Genomic DNA, 20,745 nt, shown 5'->3' with positions numbered 1-20,745 from the left:
GAGAAGTAATTGAAGGTTGCTGAGAAGAGGTTGCAATTAGTATTAGGGTTCACTTGTGTTGTTATTGTATTATTCGTATTGTTATTGTGTGTAATATTTTAAAGTCCAATCTATTTTGTACTATTGTTAAATGAAGAAATAAATTAGTTTGATTATGTTGATATTACTCCCAACATGTTCAAAATGACATCTTAATCTGAACATTGAAGTAAGTGATATTGATCTAAGTTTGAGAAAAATTAAATTGATCTAAATCTGGAAGAAGTTAAATTCATAACATTAATTCATCCTCATCAAAATGCACTACATCAATGTTTGGCAAAAGTGAAATTGAACGAAATTTAAGAAAAGTTAAAATGCAATACATCAATAATGAATTCTACATCAAAAATTTCAAAAATTAAATAATGAAATGAAATGACAAGTATTAGCTCCTCTGCAATTTCATCCTAATTTGTATTTCATCCTCAGTTGCAACTGCAATCCAATAATGAAATGACAAGTATTAGCTGCTTCCTCTGCAAATCCGAAATCAAGAAAGACGAAGATGAAAAAATTTCCCTAATTGCAAAATTTTTCCTAGATTGAAAAAATTAACGTTAATTAGCCATATGTACAGTATACGTAACACACCGTAATACAAATTGTGCCACCTGTACAATGTTCCGTTAATGATTTAAACGGCGTTACAGAAAAGGACCAAATAAAACACAAATTGCGAAAATGAGGACCATTTTAAATATTCTGTCAAAATGAGGACCATCTGCAACGAATACTACAAAAATGAAGACAAAAAAAGTATTTAAGGCATATATTTTGCATATATAAAATTTGTAGTTATAAAAGTAGTGAAGAAAAGGATAAATAATTTTTATTAATTATAAAGCCAAACAGGACTCAAGGAGAAAAACTAAAAGAAGTAGAGAGAGAGGTTGAACACAAAGAGAAGAAATGTCTTTGCAATATTACAGAATCAAGAGTCCACAACTACTCCCTGAAAGTTCCCACCATATACCTTCTTCTTCTCCTTCTTCTTCATTCTTCTTGTAAACCAAACCAACTCTGCCAATGAAGCAGAAAAATCAACTTTTCATCATTTTCCATTCTTTTAAATGAAAACACTACCTTCCTCCTCCGTGCCTCTCTGTCTCGTCGCCGTTCTGCTTGTACTCTCTCTGCCACGCTCTTCCCATGGCCTCGGCTCCGGCGCTACCCTTGCCGTCTCTGACGCCTCCGCCACCGTGTGCGCCGTCGTGGCAGGCGAGTCCATTCGCCGCATTCAGTGTTACCGTCAGGGGCAGAATGTCTCCATCATTCCCAACGTTAATTTTTCGATGATTTCGGGTGGGAGGAACTACTTCTGTGGTCTAAGGTCAAGTAACTCAGATTTATATTGTTGGAACACAAACTCTTCCTTCGAAACGAGAAGGCTTTACAACGATAGTTCTGTTCCATTGGAGAATCTGGCAGTTGGGGATACCCACGTTTGCGCCACCGAGGTGGGTGGTGGCACGGTCAGGTGCTGGAGAACCGGTGACACGTTTCAGCTTCCTTCTGTGACTGATACATTCGGTTCAATTTCATCTGGGTCTGGCTTCTCTTGCGGAATTTTGAAGAATAGTTCTCGTGTTCGGTGCTGGGGAGACACCAGCGTTTCGGATTTATCGGAACGGATTGAGAATGCATTTGGGAACATGTCCATGTTGAGTCTTGTCGCAGGTGGTTCACATGTTTGTGGATTGAACTCAACTGGGTTTGTGGCATGTGGAGGAAACAACGATTCCGGACAACTTGATTTTCCTCAAGGTGGAGCTTTTGAGTATTCTGCGGTGGCGCTTGGAGCCGATCATGGTTGCGCTATTAGAGGATTGAATGGTTCGGTTGTGTGTTGGGGTGGCAATGGGGGATTCTCGGGGACTAATATTACTGATGGAGTTTCCTTTGAGGTAATTGTTTCTGGGTCTAATTTTGTTTGTGGATTGACAACAAACGATTTGACAGTGGTGTGTTGGGGTCCTGGTTGGTCTAATAGTTCGACGTTTGAGCTTCCTTTTCCAACTGTTCTTCCAGGGTCTTGTGTTCAATCTTCTTGTGGAGAGTGCGGTTCATATCTTGATTCCCAATCTCTATGCTCTGGCTCGGGTAACATTTGTAAACCAATGACTTGTAAGCGTCAAACAACAGCTCCACCGCCGCCATCACCGTCACCGCCTCCACCATCAATGTCACCGCCGCCACCATCACCACCACCGCCACCACCTTCGTCATCACGATCAAAGACCTTGACAAACGGGTTATTGGCATTTGCTATTATCGGTTCTGTGGGGGCTTTTGCTGGGATATGCACTATAGTTTATTGCTTGTGGAGTGGTGTTTGTTTTGGGAAGAAAAAAGTCCACAATTCTGTGCAGCCTACAATCACGAGAGGTAGCAGTGGTTCAAACGGTGGGGGTGCTTCTAATAATAGCAATTCTTCAATATCGTCTATGATTATGCGTCAGACTTCAATAATAATGAGACGGCAGAGGAGTGGAACGTCATCAACGAAGCACCCAGACAGGGCTGAGGAGTTCACCCTGGCTGAGCTTGTGGCAGCCACCGACAATTTCTCACCGGAGAACAAGATTGGAGCTGGAAGCTTCGGTGTTGTGTACAAAGGCAAACTCGCGGATGGACGCGAAGTGGCAATCAAGAGGGGTGAAACTGGTTCCAAGATGAAGAAGTTTCAAGAGAAGGAAAGTGCATTTGAGTCCGAATTGGCCTTCTTGTCTCGCCTACACCACAAGCACCTGGTTGGTCTAGTTGGGTTCTGCGAAGAGAAAGACGAGAGGCTGTTGGTGTATGAGTACATGAAGAATGGGGCGCTGTATGATCATTTGCACGACAAGAAGAATGTGGAGAAGGGTAGCAGTGTGTTGAATGATTGGAAAATGAGGATAAAAATTGCTTTGGATGCTTCCCGGGGTATAGAATATCTTCATAATTATGCAGTTCCATCAATTATTCACAGAGACATAAAGTCTTCTAACATTCTCATTGATGCTACTTGGACGGCAAGAGTATCAGATTTTGGATTGTCTATGATGAGTCCAGAACCTGACCGTGATCACCGACCAATGAAGGCAGCAGGAACCGTTGGATACATTGATCCTGAGTACTACGGTTTAAATGTATTGACGGCAAAGAGTGATGTGTATGGACTTGGAGTTGTACTGCTGGAACTTTTAACAGGAAAGAGAGCTATATTCAAGTATGGGGAAGACGGAGGCACCCCACTGAGTGTGGTGGACTTTGCAGTGCCTCGTATTTTGGCTGGAGAATTGGTGAAAATTTTGGATCCAAGGGTTGGACCACCCGACGTGAATGAGGCAGAGGCAGTGGAATTAGTGGCCTATACAGCTATCCATTGTGTGAATTTGGAAGGGAAAGATAGACCAACCATGGCTGACATTGTGATCAATTTAGAGAGGGCTTTGGCTATTTGTGAGAGTAGCCATCATAGCATTTCCAGTGGCTCTATCACTGTTGTTTCAGAATGATAAAAGTTCTGCCCCGGAAAAGGGGACAAAATATTGAAAATTTTGTGAATTCTTATTAATTTTTCTCAATTCCATATCTTCATTCATTCTTTCCATTATGGGTATTCCGTGCCTGTTAAGATTTAGAGTATATTATGCTGTGATTTGTAGATTGTAGAATCTCACAAACTTGTCTATTGCCTAGCAGAATAAGAGACCAGTTATTGCAAGAAATAAGGAATTAAGAATTAGAAGATTGTGGATTGTTATGTAAAAGTATTTATGATAGACATGGAGTGGGAGAAGGTACTTCCACAAACTGCGACTTAATGTGATTCCATTCACATTAGGAAGCTACCAAGTGTTTGTGGGAATTCGGGGAACGTTGTTGGAGAGTGAAGCAGAAAAGTATGGAGTTGCGGTCTGATTTGAGAAGTTGAGTTTGCAGGGACAGTATGAGCAATACCTTTCACCATTCTAACCATGGTCCCCAGGTTAGTAGTAGTTTCGAGGCTTTCTCTCTCTTTGAAATGTCTTTGTTGACTTCCGCGTTGACGCAGCGCAATGAAACACCAAATTAAGCAGCGGGTTGATTAATGCATATTAATTGCTTTTTGATTACACGGCAATAATTTTAGTAATATAAATGTGCCACCCACCAAAAGACCTTTGAATTCACTTCTCTGCCTCTGCTTTTTCTTATCTACCTATACATATCTTCAGGACTTGGTCTCACATTTTGATCTTCTTTATCATCAGACTACAAATTCAACTCTGATTTTGTCTCTTCCTCACTGCTGCCTAATCAGCACATGCTCAACTTAATTCCATTTTGGAAGCTACAGCATTGAACTTTCTTAAAAGAAGTAAAGTTTAAGCTACATATTTACCCATTTTAATCTTTCTCACGCTTTGCATTAAAGTTTGACATTTAAACATGTTTAACATTATATTTTATTACAACACTTATTATTCAATATATATTATTTATTATTATCTGCAATATATCCGGTTCCTGTCTAATAATGAGAATTCCAAAATTTTATTTTGTATGGATAATACTCAAACATATACGTTATTAGCAGTTCATTATGTGCATGGTACAGAATAAATATTATTTATATTATCAAAATTATAATTAATAAATAAAATTGAATATATAACTCATTATAATAAAATTCAAAATAACTAAATGAATTTGATTCTATAAGTTATATATATACACACACCTGTGTGAATATATATTAGATGATCAAGACAATGTTTTTAAATAATGAAAGTTGTGAAATGTACCTCTAAATTAAATAATAAATAAGATATTTAGAATTTTTAATTGGTAAAAGGAGAAGAACGTGACTTACATTTGTCTATTGTATATTCCAATTTTAAATATAAGAATATATTTTGTTGAGAAAATATTCTTTATAAATTTATGACTATTACTTCCTGCACCATATTTCTATCTGGAATAGGATTGTCATGAGTGTCTTCCGGAAAAAACTTTCTAGAACTAATTTAATGTGTTCCGGAGAGTAAAGTCCGAAATTGATGGGGTGTAGAAGAGATTTGGTGTCCGAAATTGATGCGATGCAGAAGAAATTTGATGGGGTGTAGGAAGAAGTTGCCAACAAGAATATCCGTTGATTCCTGTCCAGGCCCATGCACGAGGCCCATAGAAACACTCAATAACTAAAAAACATAAAATTGAGTAATTTGCTTACAAATTATTTTTCTACTTTTAAAATGGAAATAATTCACGGCTTATTTTCAAAATTCAGCACTTCTAAAGTTTAATTTTTTAATATTTAGAAAAATTACTAATAATTTAGTTGTAGCGGGTCGCATAGTTAAAATTCTTAAATATCATTTTTCATCCCGATTAATATATTGGTTTTTGTTTTAAGTGACTTGGGAGGTGGTGGGGGCAATTGGCCTCAACAACCATGAACGAGAAAACTGCTGGAAGGTTACCCTGTCTTGCCTCGCATCTTCTCAACATATTCGCCCCGGCTAACTCACTGCGTGTCAGTGTTTCAGAAAATAATTATACTTTCTGAAAGAAAAAGTATGGGTAAAATAGTAAAAGAAAAAGTTTTATATTTGAAAAAAAGAGAAGAAAATAAAGGGTAGTGAAGATAATGTTAACGGAGTTAACGTTATTGGCGTTAGTTTAGGAAGAGGTTTAGTGTTAATGACCATAGTTTAGTTTAGGAAGAGGTTTAATGCTAATGGCCGTGTAGCACTTTTGAGTACTTTTGTAGGAAAAAGATATTGCTTTTCTCCCCTTACCCCTGCAATGGTAATGCTCTTTTTGTAGTCAAATCATCCACCGCCCATTTACAAAGTCGGTGATGATAAAATAGTTTTGTACATCCATCTTCGACTTTTCAGTGATTTTGTACTTCTATTGTTTCTTGTTGTAGTATTTAATCTTCTGAAACTTTGTAGCAACTGTAAATAAATATACACACGTCCAAAGCGAGGACGCAGCAGATTCACAAAGCAATATTTCACAGTTGAGATAAGTGGAAAAACAAAAATATATTGCATATATGGCGAATTCAGGAGCATCCCTTGTCCACAGTTTTGCTTCGATTGTGGAAAATGCTCTTAGAAGTATTGGAGGAGATTTGGGGGCATTTCCTTTGCACGAATTTTCTATGGCAGTGGAGAATGCTTTGAGAAGTATTGGAGGAGATTTGGGAGCATTTCCTTTGCACGAATTTTCTATGACAGTGGAGAATGCTTTGAGTAGTATTGGAGGAGATTTGGGAGCATTGCCGGTGCATGGTTATGCTTCGGCCGTGGAGAATGCGATGAGAAGTATTGTAGGAGATTTTAGAGCCTTACCCGTGAATGGTTTTGCTTCGACAGTGGAGAATGCGATGAGAAGTACTGTAGGAGACTTTAGAGCATTACCCGTGCATGATTTTGCCTCGACAGAGGAGAATCCTATGCGTAGCATTGGAGGAGATTTGGGAATGTCTCATTCCCCTGTTCCTGGTTTTCAATTATACACCTTAGTGGAGCTTGCAGCAGCCACCGACAATTTCTCAGCTAACAACACGATTTGTGCTGGAAGCTCTAGTGTTGTGTACATAGGCAAACTCGTTGATGGTAGTGAGGTTGCAATAGAAAGGGTAGAAACAGGGTCGAGTAGAACGCCCGAAGAGGCCTTCTGGTGGAAGAGAATGTGTAGTTCGACCTTTGTGCCCGGTTTACGCCCCAAGAACTTGGTTGGGCTGGTTGGGTTGTGTGTAGAGAAAGATGAAAGGGTGTTGGTGTATGAGTGCATGAAGAATGGGTCGTTGAATGATCATTTACATGACAAGAGGAGCAATGTGTTGAATTCGTGGGAAATAAGGATAAAACTTGCTTTGGATGCTTCCAGAGGAATAGAATATCTTCATAAGTATGGAGTTCCATACACTGTTCATGGAGATATCAAGCCTTCCAACATTCTTATCGATGCTACATGGACCGCAAAGGTGTGTAACTTTGGGAAGAAAGCAGGAAGCATTGGATACATTGATCCTGAGTACTCAAGTGTTGGTGTATTGACAGAAAAGAGTGATGTGTATGGATTTGGAGTTGTGCTGCTTGAACTTTTAACAGGAAAGAGAGCTGCATGTGGGAAAAATGGAGGCAGCATATTACATGTACCCTTTGCAGAGGGTGCTATTTTGGGTGGAGATTTTGTGAAAATTTTGGATACAAGGATTGGAAAACCCCATCTGGGTGAAGCAGAGGCAGTGGAGTTAGTGGCTCATACTGCCATCAATTGCGTAAATGTGGTAGGGAAGGTTAGACCAACCATTGCTCAAGTTGTCGTCAATTTGGAGAGGGCTTATGCTTATTTCTTGTACAAGCCATGTTACTAAAACAAAAGACAGAAATGAAACATTTCTGTAGTTTCAGAATGTTACAGAACAATCCCAGAAAAGAGTAAGGGGAAATATTCCGAGTTCTGATTCATTCTTTCTAAATTTCATATTTGCTTCAGTCCGATAAATATATGTAAACTAGTTAATATTTTTTTTTTGTATTTAAGTTTCTCATTATTAATAAATATTACCGTATATTGTTAACATTTCGATTTAAATATCATAATGTCTTCTATTTGAATTTTTATATGTATTTCAAAGATCAAGAATAAAATAAAACTTTTTTTTTTTACTTTTAGTTTTTATTATTATGAAATTACTATACTATGTTTTCTTAATACCATTTTATGTATTGTTTAATTATTAGTATGATTTGTTTAAAAAACTGCTAATTAATGAAAAAGTTCTTCACTACTAAGCGAAACTTCACGGAAGCACTCATAACTTGCTTTAATATTATGTCTGATATATTTTATATGCGTAAACGCATTACCATACATAATCATGGGCGTGAGATTGTAGATTTATCGAAATTTCATAAACCCAAACAAAAATCTGTAAAAATCGTTGAAAGTATATAATTATTAGAACATTCTTGTAAGTAGGGGTGGCAATACTGCCGGCCCAGCCGATTTAGGCTCAGTTCGCATTTCGTTCGCACAATATGGGCCGGCCTGCTCTGTCCTGCATTTTTAACGTGGGCTGAAATGTCTGGCCGGAGGACCAATCCGTTTTTTTTTTAATTCTTTTAATTTTTTTTTAACTTTTATGATAAAACTTTCAATGTTCAAAAAATTGGAAAATTTTAAGAAGTTCACATAATTATTAAAGCAAAGACTTTAGGAAGTTGGATGATAAATTGGTAATTCAACATTTTCATCATATTCATACTCATACTTTGACATACAAGATGTATTCTTCAAATTTTAGTATATTAAACAATACATAATACTTGTCTTTCCAGTCATATAAGAATTTAGAACGTTAATGCAAGAGTCCCAAAAAAAAAAGTAACTAATACACATAAATGCAAGTTTTCCTTTTTTATGCGGGCATGCGGGCCGGCCTGCATGGGCTGCGAGCTTCGACGGGCCTGCAGGTTCACTGTCCTGGCCCGCCCCACATTATTTTTGCGTGCATGCGAGCCGGTACGATGGGCCAAACCCATATTGCCACCCCTACTTGTAAGCCTATTTTCCTACTATAATAAGGTTTGGGTCTGGCCTTATTAGAGGGTTCCCATTAGTTGTCTCAAGGACCCCCACTCAGCCACTCACTCTCATTTTGTCTCATTTTCCAAAAACAACTCCCTATCTCCCTCATAGTGCTGAAACATGAAGCTCTACTAAGGCATAAGTTTCTTCCTCCTTCGAGCTAGTTGAGCTCATTCTTCCTCCAAGTAAGTTTAGCACTAAACCTTCGTGCTTTCTTTCCCCTTTGTAGTTTGGTTGTGTTGGTTATGTCCATCTTCATAACCCTGTTTTCGTTCTGGTGTCCATGTTTTTAGCTTACTAATATGTTCTTAGGGCTGTGGTGTTCATCTGTTGAGTGCCTGTTTTTGTTTGCTAGCATGTGTTCAGGTAAAGGAAGTTAGGGTTTCATGTTTTTAAGTTACTTGGCTGGTTTTGGTTTCTTTTATGTTCTTGGTGCTTGAATGATGCTGGAGATGGAGTACAAATATATTGTGTATGTGTTTTTGGGATGGATTTCAGTTGTTGCATGTGTGAGCAGGGAAAGGAACCTGTTGTTTTCGCCCAAGCGAGCAAGTCTCGCCTAGGCGAGAATAACAGAAACTCTCATAGGTTCCTGCTCGAGTTGTTTCTCAGGCGACAGGCTCTAGTTTTGAGCGAGAGAAGTCTTGCTTAGGCGATGAGGTCTCGCTTAAGTAAGAACTCGCAGAAACCTGCAGTGCTTCCTGTTTGCAATCTCACCTAAGCGAGAGCTTTTAGCTTAAGCGAAGGTCTCCTGTCGCCTAAGCGAGAGTCCTTTAGCTTGAACGAGATTGACAACAAAGTTTTTTGAATGTTTGTATGTTTCCATGATTTATTGGTTTATCCTTTTTTTTAAAGCATGGAGTATGATGTTGCGTATGTTTAAGGCTGTGAAATGAGACTGTTACATGTTGTGCTTGGCATGAAATAAATCATGAATTGGCTAGTTGGTTGAGTATTGGCATGGAATTATGATGTTTCAAGATAACACGTGGATTTGGTGTGAGAAACATGGATGTAGTGTGAGATAAACGTAATTCCATGAAACTATTGATGAAATTTGATGGTGGTGTTGTAGTGTACATAATTATATAAGGATTCAAGTAAGGTTGCATTCTCAAACTCTAAAAAATTAGTTAGTCTCACATAGAGCAGACTGATTCAAGTGGTGAGAGTAGTATGATTTCCTAGTCTTTGGCACGATAATGACCTTAGATGATCATGAGCTAATAGGGATGTCAACGGGGCGGGGCGGGTACGAGTAGTAGTTCTCCCGTACCCTACCCGCTGGATAAATATTTGCCCCGAACCCGTACCCATATCCGTCGGGTATCCGTTATGCGGGTACCTGCCTATTTTTTTCATATCTGCGGGTATCCACGGGTACCCGCGAGTATTTACAAAATTATTTAAAAAATAAATATTTAATCATAAATTCAAATAAAATAAAATAAAATACATAATTATCATAAATTTTAAATAAAGTTCAAATAAACTCAAGTTCATACAAGTCCAATTAATTATAAAAGTAAATATAAAATGACGTTCAACACAATGAAAATTTTTTAATTAGTGTTTTGATCAAAAAGTTCACTTTTTCCAATTGATTCCTAAAAAATAAACAAAATAAACAAATAATAAACCTCAATTGCCACGTGCCAATTATTCTTATTTTGATTCCATCATTTGACAACAAACATACCATAAACGTCATTGTCTATATAGGATTTGATGTATATGCCCAATTTCAAATAAAGAAAAGAGAAGAATGTCAAGGGGTGTAACATATCAATACTTGAAGTTTGAAGAATGAAGACAGAAGACTAGATGTGCAACTTAGAAAAAATTAGGCCAAAATGTTTTTTACTAATATATATATATATATATATATATATATATATATATATATATATATATATATATATATATATATATATATATATATATATATATATATATATATATATGAGAGCACTTTTGTGAATTAAAGTTTAGCGGGTACGGATACTATGATACCCATACCCGTCACGTTAACATGCGGGTATCAAAAATACCCATACCCACGGGTAGCGGTTATCCATTTTTAATATCCATTTTCTACCCGTTGCGGGTTTTATCCGCGGATACCCGCAGGTACGGATTTTTTTGACATCCCTAGGGCTAACCTTGTGCGTGGGTAGGGTGAAACCCATTGGCAACAGCTCTACAGAGCAGTAGAGGGCACTACAAGTGCAGACACCCGGTGAATCCGATCTTATTATATGTATCCGGATAATTGAGTCATAGAGTCCTGTTTGTTTGTTATCACATGATTGAATGCCTACTATTTTGCCTGTTTATAATTTGTTTTAATTATCTCCTTGGTATAACATGTTCAAAAAAAATTTTTACTCTAGCTTACCATGTTCTCTTTGTGTTTGTGTCTCTGTTTGATTTTTCTTTTTTACGATGATCACCAATTATTTGGTGTGAACAGATGTAAAAATCTCTAATGGTCATCAGGATGAGGGGAATGTTGTAGTTTAGTATTCATGAGTTGGATCTTGCTCTATGGAGCATCTTTTGGGACACTATTGCCTATGTAATTTCTTGTTCTATGAGCAGTATTTTGTAAAACAGTTGCACTCTTATGTTCTGTTTCGACATCGTGTTGTGTCTTAGTTTTCTTTTATGATATATGCATGGATGACTGAAATCAGTGGATTCTTATATAATGTTTGTCTCTTTATTTTATTTTATTGGGTCTAAAACTTAAATCAGTAAAAAGTCTTATATATTTAAAACCTAATTGGAAGATGGGATGTTATGTGATCATTTGCATCACAAATATAGTGTGGACAAGGGAAGTAGTGTGTTGAATATTGGAGAAGGAGGGTGAAAATTGATTTGGATGCGTCCCTAATATATTAATCAAAATTATATATCTATCAACGTTCTTTAATGTCTAGATAAAATGCAAAAATACATAAATATTATTCCGGTACTTTAATAAATCTAATATTGTTTAAGGGTTGAAGTTAAGCATGTTTAAATATTTCTTTAGTCTTTCATTTTCATTTTCAGTATGTCTTTTAATAATAAAATTATTATATAATTCGACGTTTCAAAACGAACAATACTTTAATAATTAATCTTAATGATGTTGTCGAATAAAAATTGAAATCAAGCACAATTTAAATACCGAAGTCAAAGTTGTGAAAGAGTAGAAACAATTATGAATTCAATTCTTTATAAGATTGGTTTGAATGTTTGATAAATAACAAAGAAGATAAATATTCAATTATATATTATATTAAAGAATATAATTATGATAAAAAATACTTTATTATAAATATAAAGGAAAATAATTGTTTAAGGTTAAATCATTCCATAGGTTTCCATTTTTGTAGCGAAATCTCAGGTAGGTCCTCCCATTTTTATTTGACTCAACGGAAAGGAACCAATTGCAACGAATTTTCAAAAATAGGGACTCAATTGAGTCAATATCTTTTAAGTAGTTTTTTATTTTCTATTTTTTTTAGTTTTAATATTTTAAAATTATTTAGAAAATGACATTTCATTATATTAAAAAAATTATCAAAATTTAATAGTTAAAATAATTATAAAATATAAAATTGTCTCGTATATGTTTATGTTTCCAGACGCCCTTTTTCCCTGTACACGGTTTTCACGAATTGGTCGTGGCCGAGCTTGTATCAGCCCCCAGCAATATTCTGACATGATCACATCATTCATTGGTTCTGGAAGCTTTGTTGATGTGTAGGAGGTGGGACCTATAGATACACGTATAGATACACGTAGAGTGAGCGAGTTAATCTCTATTAATTTATAATTAAAGTGGATGACCAAAGTTAACCTTCTACCTTCCCCTTGTCTTTTCAACTGATACAAAGACGTTTTGTCTCTGTATATAAACATTGAAAGGGAGTTCTTTGAAAGTACATACTTTCTCATGGCTTATTTCATAAGTGATCCAACAAGTTTCTGTTGGGCTGTGGACAGTGCCATAAGAAGTGAGACTGCCTCAAGTTTGGGAGCATCCCCTCCCCATAGTTTTGCTTCGGTGGTGGACTATGCATTGAGAAGCAGTTGTGCTTCTGAAGCAGATTTTGGAACGTCCCGTGTCCCCAGTTTTGGTTCGGGAGTGGACTATGTGATCAGGAGTAGTTATGGTGGAGGAACAGATTTCGAAACCTTCCCTGTGCCTGGTTTTCCTTCTGAGGTTTACTCTACCACTGTTGCTGAAGAGTCATCACCAGTGTTGTCATATGTCACAGAACATGCTGTTAAAGGCTTACGATTATTCAGCCAGGCTGAGCTTGCAGCAGCGACCAACAATTTCTCACTTCACAACAAGATTGGTGCTGGAAGGCTTGGTGTTGTGTACAAAGGCAAACTGGTTGATGGTCGTGAGGTTGCAATCAAGAGGGGTGAAACCTGGCGAAAGAAAAAGACCTCATCAGTTATATCTGCATTGACCTACTTGTCCCGTTTACACCACAGACACTTGGTTGGGTTGGTTGGATTCTGTGAAGAGAAATACGAGAGGATGTTGGTGTATGAGTACATGAAGAATGGTACCTTGTATGATCATTTGCATGAAAATGGTAGCAATGTGTTGAATTCGTGGAAAATGAGGATCAATATTGCTTTGGATGCTTCCCGAGGAATAGAATATCTTCATAAGTATGCAGTCCCTCTATTTATTCACGGGGACATCAAGTCTTCGAACATTCTACTTGATGGCAGTTGGATGGCAAAGGTGTCTGATTTTAAAATGTGTTTGATGAGTGGAGAAGCTGAGGGTGATTACCGAGGAATAAAGGTAGGAGGAACAGTTGGATACATTGATCCTGAGTACTATGATCTAAATATGTTGACAGCAAAGAGTGATGTGTACGGGCTGGGAGTTGTACTGCTAGAGCTTTTAACAGGAAAGAGAGCTATATTCCTTGATGGGGAAAATGGAGGTAATACCCTATTAAGTGTGCACCGTTTGGTGGACTTTGCAGTGCCTACCATTTTGGATGGAGAATTGGTCAACATTTTGGATTGTAGGGTTGGAGCACCGGGTGTGAATGAGATACAGGCATTGGAGTTGGTGGCCCAAACAGCCATTCATTGTGTGAATCGGAAAGGGAAAGATAGACCATCCATGACTGATATTGTGGCCACGTTGGAGACAGCATTGGCCATCTGTTATGGTAGATCTTATCATAGGATGGATTTTGAAAATATAGTTTGGAAATACAAGAGATAGGTTATATATATAGAAAGGATTTTTAATTTTATTTTATTTATGTATTTTATTAATTTTATTTTATCCAACCTTTACGCCGTCTGCACCACAATCACTTGGCTGGGCTAGTTGCTTTCTGTACAGAAAGATGAAAAGTTATTGGTGTATGAATAGATGAAGAATGGGGCGTTATTGGAAGTCCTTAATAATTAATCAAAACTAGATGTCTATCAATACTCTTTAACACTCAGAGCAAATGAAAAAAAAAAATATAAATAATTATTTCTTCCTTGTAAGTTTTGAATTAACTCCAAATTATGATAAAATTGTCACCATGAATTATTTAAGAAATCATTCTATCTTCATTCATTCAACTTATTATGGCCAATGGTTTTTAATTTTATCATAAAAATCAAAGTTATTATCTGAAATTGATGGTTCTTTCTTAAATGATCATTAATCTCACTAACCTTCGTTTACGTTCACATCCATTCAATTAGACTTCTAAGCACAAGGTGTCTCTAAATATAATAAATAACTTGTCAAATAAAATAATAGCCTCATGTTAAAGAAAATATTTATTTTCTTTTTTATGACTTTTTATTGACAAACTGTGATATATATGTAAATTAATAAATAAAAAGAAATTAAGGTAATATTAACTATTGAAAACCCCCAATTGGATGACCACATATGTATAAATTAACAAATAAGATTATTCATCTCTCTCCATGTTATTTAACTTTGTTTATTATATATTCAATATAGACTTAACTCACACTTGAATTATTTTTGACAGTAGACAGTTCCATAAAGAGTAAGAGTGCTACTGAAGCGGATTTTGAAACATCTCCTATCAGTTGTTTTGCTTTTGCTTTTGCTTATGCACGATTGTCACAACCAGTGTCGGATGGGATATATAGGACATGTTCATACACGATTATTCACCCTGGCTGAGCTTAATTCCATTTTATTTATTATTTAATTATTAGTATGATTTGTTTAACTTGATTTAATATTATGTCTGATATATTTTATATGGGTAAACGCATTACCATACAGATCAGCATAATCATAGGTGTGAGATTGTAGATCTAACGAAATTTTAGAAAGCCAAACAAAAATATGTAAAAATTGTTGAAAATATATAATTATTAGAACATCGGTAATCGTCATATTAAATTAAATAATTATTATTTAATAGTATATACACAGGAGTTTGTGTATTCAATTTTACAGTATTATTTTGTGTTCAAATAAAACAAATGCAATAAAATGTGAATAAACCTTTCTATTGGGTGAAAAAATAAAATAAAGTTACATTTGCTCATAACAGAAAAAAATTATAAACAACTTTTAATTTCTTTTTTAGCATTATTTGAAATTTACATATATTAACATGGCATACATATGGTTTTAATATTTTAAAGCACATTTGTTCTAGAATTAATATATATTTTAAAATTTTCTTTGGTTTAAGTAGTCAACTACCGGTACAAAGTTACTCATCTTTACTCTTAAGTTACTTAGCTTTATGTACCAATGTATTTGAAGGGACTCACCCTTAAGGGGCAATATTGACCAGAAATGAGAAAAAAGAATACCATATAAGCCCTAATGTTTTGGATTGAGAGTAGTGTCAATATTTTATATGGTTAGATTCAAGTCTCATTAGTGTTTGTTCTTTCCGGTGATACTCCTCTTTATAGACGTAACACAAACCAACTATTACTACACGATTAATTACGCTGCCTGAGCTTAAAGGACTAGAAGAATACCCTCCTGCGCTTCAACATCCAACGCACACTCGCACCACATCATAACAAGACAAAGACAACAAAATTCTCTTTTTTCTGGAGATCATTTAAGATAAAAGCTTTTCTTCAAGCCACTTTACAGGTATTGAAAAGCAAAGTTACTATCGTGATTCGATGACTAATAAAATTAATTTTTAGTTTATTGTTTTTCTTCTTGTTTTTTAGAACTTAGGACTTTTTTTTTTCATATTCGGACTGTTTTATATAATAATTTTCTTAAACATTAAATAAGGTTATATTTCTTTATTTTATTGTTGCCTAAAACTTAAATCAATAAAAAGTATTATTCATCTGAAACCCAGTTCCAAGATGGGATGTTATGTGATCATTTACATCACAAAAATAGTGTGAAGCAGTGTGTTGAATATTGGAGAAGGAGAATCAAGATTGATTCTGATGCGTCCCTAATATATTAATTAAAATTATATATCTAATGCTTTTTAATGTTTAGATAAAATGCAAAAATATATAAATATTGTTTCATATATCCAATAAGTCTCATGTTACTTAAGAGTCGACTCAACGTTTAAATATTTTTTTCTCCTTTTATTCTCTAAGACGTTTTTTAACAACAAAACCGTGACAGCGCTCCACGTTTTAAAACATACAATATCTAAGAAACGCGATGGTATTCCTAATTATGTTTCTGGATGGAAAATTAAAGTTAAACGTAATTTAAATACTCATCATTTTTTCATTCTCTCATACATCTTTTAAAGACAAAACCATAAACGTTCCAAAACGGACAAAATTTCAAGAATGCAATTATTTTTTTTTTTCTAAGGATGCTGCGCGATCGACTTGGGTGATTTAATAGTAAAAGTTGTGAGGGGAAAAAAAATTGTGAATTCAATTCTTTTTAAGATTGGTTTAAATGGTTAAGAAATAACCATGGAGAAGATAAACATCGGATTATATTCAATTATATTCACGTTCCATCTAAATAGGCTTTAAATCACAAAGTCTCGTTGTAATAAAACCAAGAATTATATTAAAGTATATAATTACGATAAAAGAATACTTTATAATTGTCTCCTTTATGTTTCCAGACGCCCTTTTTCGCAGTACACAGTTTTCACGTATTGGTCGTGGCCGAGCTTGTATCAGCCGGCAGCCTTTTCTGACATGATCACATCATTCAGTGGTTCTGGAAGCTTTGTTGAGGTGTACGAGGTGGGACCTATAGTCTTGGGTTTTATATATATATATATATATATATTTTTTTTTTAATATGGTTTGGTTTATAGTCATTGATACTGTATTTCTATATTCAAAAATCTCCCCTCAATAGTCATTTTGTTGTGTTTTTTATATATATATATTTTGTTAATATAGTTTGGTTTATAATTATTGTTAAGTCATTAAAGGTTGTGATTTTATATGATTATATGATATTAATTATAATTAATTTTATATACATAAGATTTTAGACGCTATTTTAACTCCTAAAATCTTAAAACAATGTTGTTATAAATTTTTATTTTTATATAATGTTTAATTTTATTTTATATAATATTTAACTTTTTCTTTTCCACAATTAGTCAAACTTTTTAACTTACACTGCTCGACGTACAGATATACGTAGATTGGAGTGAGTTAATCTCTATTAATTTATAATTAAAGTGGATGACTAAAGTTAACCTTCTCCCTTCTCATTGCCTTGAATCTTCTCAACTGATACAAACGCGTAGTGTCTCTGTATATAAACATTCAAAGGGAGTTCTTTGAAAGTACATACTTTCTCATGACTCATTTCATGGGTGATGCAACGACTTTTTGCTGGGCTGTGGACAATGCCATAAGGAGTGAGAGTGCCTCAAATTTGGGAGCATCCCCTCCCCATAGCTTTACTTCGGTGGTGGACAATGCATTGAGAAGTAGTTCTGCTTCTGAAGCAAATTTTCGCCCAAGTTTCACTTCGGGGTGGACAATGTGATAAGGAGTAATAGTGGAGTAACAGTTTTAGAAACATCCCCTGTGCCTGGTTTTCCTTCTGAGGTTTATTCCACCACTGTTGCTGAAGGGTCATCACCAGTGTTGTCCAATGTCACAGAACATGCTGTTAAAGGCTTACAATTATTCAGCCAGGCCGAGCTTGCAGCAGCGACCAACAATTTCTCACTTCACAACAAGATTGGTGCCGGAAGGCTCGGTGTTGTGTACATAGGAAAACTCGTTGATGGCCGTGAGGTTGCAATCAAGAGGGGTGAAACCAGGCAAAAGAAAAAGACCTCATCAATTATATCTGGCATTCACCTTCTTGTCCCGTTTACACCACAAACACTTGGTTGGGTTGGTTGGATTCTGTGAAGAGAAATTCGAGAGGCTGTTGGTGTACGAGTACATGAAGAATGGTACCTTGTATGATCATTTGCATGAAAATGGTAGCAATGTGTTGAATTCGTGGAAAATGAGGATCAATATTGCTTTGGATGCTTCCCGGGGAATAGAATATCTTCATAAGTATGCAGTCCCACTATTTATTCACGGGGACATCAAGTCTTCGAACATTCTACTTGATGGCAGTTGGATGGCAAAGGTGTCTGATTTTAAAATGTGTTTGATGAGTTCAGAAGCTGAGGTAGGAGGAACAGTGGGATACATTGATCCTGAGTACTATGATCTAAATATGTTGACAGCAAAGAGTGATGTGTACGGGCTGGGAGTTGTACTGCTAGAGCTTTTAACAGGAAAGAGAGCTATATTCCTTGATGGGGAAGATGGAGGTACCTTAAGTGTGCACCGTTTGGTGGACTTTGCAGTGCCTACCATTTTGGATGGAGAATTAGTCAACATTTTGGATGGTAGGGTTGGACCACCGGGTATGAATGAGATACAGGCATTGGAGTTAGTGGCCCAAACAGCTGTCAATTGTGTGAATCGGAAAGGGAAAGATAGACCATCCATGGCTGATATTGTGGTAAGTTTGGAGAGAGCATTGGCCATCTGTTACGGTAGATCTTATCATAGCATTTATCGGGGTTTGGATTTTGAAAATATAGTTTGGAAATACAATAGATAGGTTATATAGAAAGGATTTATAATTTTAATTTATTTGTATTTTATTAATATTCTACTCATAATAAACTTTCACCAATAATTGTTTAAATTACACTTAACGTGTCAATGACTAAGATTCACCGTCTCCTTTCCTCGCACCTTCTCAACTAATACATGGTACTTAACGTGTCGAATGGTGTATGTACTTTCTCCACGCGTTATATCATTATATCAGTGTAATTGTGTATATAGGTGTTCTATAACATAAATAAACTCACTTAGCTAGTGCAAAGTGAAATTTTAACAGAACAATAATTGAGATGGCTGATATCGCAGTCGATGCAAGGAGTTTTAGTTGGGCAGTGGACGGTGCCATAGCGAGTGAGAGTGCGTCAGATATGGGAGAATCTTGTGTCCGCAGTTTTTCTTCGGTAGTGGATAGTGCCATAAGGAGTAGTAGTGCTACTGAAGCGGATTTTGAAACATCTCCTATTACTTGTTTTGCTTTTGCTTCTGCGGTGACCAAAAGAATTGTTGCTGAACGACTATCACAAGCAGTGTCGGATGGGACAGGACATGTTCATACACGATTATTCACCCTGGCCGAGCTTAAAGCGGCCACCAACAATTTCTCACTTCACAACAAGATTTTTTGTGCTGGAAGCATTAGTGTTGTGCACAGAGGCAAACTGTTTGATGGTCGTGAGGTGGCTGTCAAAAGGGCTGAAACCAGTTCCAAGAAGAAGGAGTTTCAGGAGGTATTCGGCTATTTATCGACCCTTTTGCCCTGCCTACGCCATAATCACTTGGTTGGGCTAGTTGGGTTCTGTAAAGAGAAAGATAAAAGGTTCTCGGTGTATGAGTACATGAAGAATGGGGCGTTATATGATCATTTGCACGACAAAAACAATGTGGACAAGGAGAGCAGTGTGTTGAACTCTTGGAGAATGAGGATCAAGATTGCATTGGATGCTTCCCGGGGAATAGAACACCTACACAAATATGTTGTTCCAAGTATTATTCACAGAGATATCACTTCTTCGAACATTCTTCTTGATGATAGTTGGACGGCAAAAGTATCTGGGTTTGAATCGTCGTGTTTCATGAGTCCAGAACCTGAGCATGTTTACACGGATACAAGTGTGTTGAAAGCAAAGAGTGATGTGTACGGGGTTGGAGTTGTGCTGCTTGAACTTTTAACAGGAAAGAAAACCACATTAAAGTATGGGAGAAATAGGGGCGGGAGCATGGTGAACGTTGCACGGCGTGCTATTTTGGGTGGGAAAATGGTGGAAATTTTGGATCCAAGGGTTGGAACTCCCAATATAAATGAAGAAGCAGGACTGGAATTAGTGGCCCAGACAGCGATCAACTGTGTAAATTTGAAAAGGAAAGATAGGCCAACTATGACTGAGGTTGTGACCAATTTGGAGACAGCTTTATCTATTTGCGACACTGGCCAATGATAACAGCACTATTTATGGCAACTTAATTATACACGATGTATATACACATGGCACCACTGATTAAAGTATCTGTGACGCCTGAATGCTAATATTTTTTACATTTTTTTTTCCGGTGAGAGTTAGGGTGCCGTAGCATTGCACTAGTTATTAGTTTAAACTAGGGAGTTTTAGGGTTCAATCAGGAACCAATTAAGTAATTAACTGTTAGAGCATTGTTATGTAAAGTGAAAAGGTGTACTTATATCTTCAATTTTATTTTGAAAATACGGTGTAGTTGCGATCTCGTTCTGAAGTTGAACCTACAGACACTAACGTCCCTTTCGTCATTCTAAGAGTGGGTCCTTCCAGTGGTTGTACTTTGTCTGTGTTTAAGGTCGTCGCTGACTTCCACTTGGACGTAGGGAACAATTTTGGCGCGAGGAAGGAATGGCACCAAATTAAGGGTTGTTGATTACCCAGAAGGGACGGCGTAAGAAATATAGCTTGGGGTGGGTCTCTTTCCTTGGGCTAGTAGAGATGTAGCTGCATTTCCATGTTCTACTTTGGCTGTAAACAATGCTTATTAAAAGTATTGGAAGATACTTGCCAGCATTCAATGTCCGTGACTTTT

The 20,745-nt window shown here is 36.3% G+C and overlaps 4 protein-coding genes and 1 pseudogene across 4 annotated transcripts; all 5 read left to right on the top strand.

The window, feature by feature from the left end:
• The first annotated feature begins 916 nt into the window (after nucleotides 1-916).
• LOC114193140 (putative serine/threonine-protein kinase-like protein CCR3) lies at nucleotides 917-3,632 on the top strand. Its single transcript, XM_028082877.1, has one exon. It carries the CDS (start codon nucleotides 1,113-1,115, stop codon nucleotides 3,537-3,539), a length of 2,427 nt encoding a protein of 808 aa, XP_027938678.1. The 5' UTR covers nucleotides 917-1,112; the 3' UTR covers nucleotides 3,540-3,632.
• A 2,438-nt stretch (nucleotides 3,633-6,070) lies between these two features.
• Nucleotides 6,071-7,399, top strand: LOC114191202 (putative serine/threonine-protein kinase-like protein CCR3). The gene has a single exon (XM_028080383.1). The coding sequence runs from the start codon at nucleotides 6,071-6,073 to the stop codon at nucleotides 7,397-7,399; it is 1,329 nt and encodes a 442-aa protein (XP_027936184.1).
• A 5,143-nt stretch (nucleotides 7,400-12,542) lies between these two features.
• Nucleotides 12,543-14,001, top strand: LOC114193227 (putative serine/threonine-protein kinase-like protein CCR3). Its single transcript, XM_028082987.1, has one exon. It carries the CDS (start codon nucleotides 12,566-12,568, stop codon nucleotides 13,871-13,873), a length of 1,308 nt encoding a protein of 435 aa, XP_027938788.1. The 5' UTR covers nucleotides 12,543-12,565; the 3' UTR covers nucleotides 13,874-14,001.
• Nucleotides 14,002-16,794: 2,793 nt separating this feature from the next.
• On the top strand, nucleotides 16,795-20,418 carry LOC114191195 (annotated as a pseudogene).
• Nucleotides 18,990-20,135, top strand: LOC114191188 (putative serine/threonine-protein kinase-like protein CCR3). The gene has a single exon (XM_028080370.1). The coding sequence runs from the start codon at nucleotides 18,990-18,992 to the stop codon at nucleotides 20,133-20,135; it is 1,146 nt and encodes a 381-aa protein (XP_027936171.1).
• Nucleotides 20,419-20,745: the final 327 nt, after the last annotated feature.

Source organism: Vigna unguiculata, chromosome 1 (genome assembly GCF_004118075.2).
Source record: "Vigna unguiculata cultivar IT97K-499-35 chromosome 1, ASM411807v1, whole genome shotgun sequence".
Classification (NCBI taxonomy): domain Eukaryota; kingdom Viridiplantae; phylum Streptophyta; class Magnoliopsida; order Fabales; family Fabaceae; genus Vigna; species Vigna unguiculata.
The sequence above is the reverse complement of the archived record's forward strand: the minus strand, read 5'-3'. Positions and strand labels throughout refer to the sequence as shown.

Coding starts and splice junctions, on each gene's coding strand:
- LOC114191202 (XM_028080383.1), top strand. CDS start 6,071: ATGGCGAATTCAGGAGCATCCCTTGTCCACAGTTTTGCTTCGATTGTG.
- LOC114191188 (XM_028080370.1), top strand. CDS start 18,990: ATGGCTGATATCGCAGTCGATGCAAGGAGTTTTAGTTGGGCAGTGGAC.
- LOC114193227 (XM_028082987.1), top strand. CDS start 12,566: ATGGCTTATTTCATAAGTGATCCAACAAGTTTCTGTTGGGCTGTGGAC.
- LOC114193140 (XM_028082877.1), top strand. CDS start 1,113: ATGAAAACACTACCTTCCTCCTCCGTGCCTCTCTGTCTCGTCGCCGTT.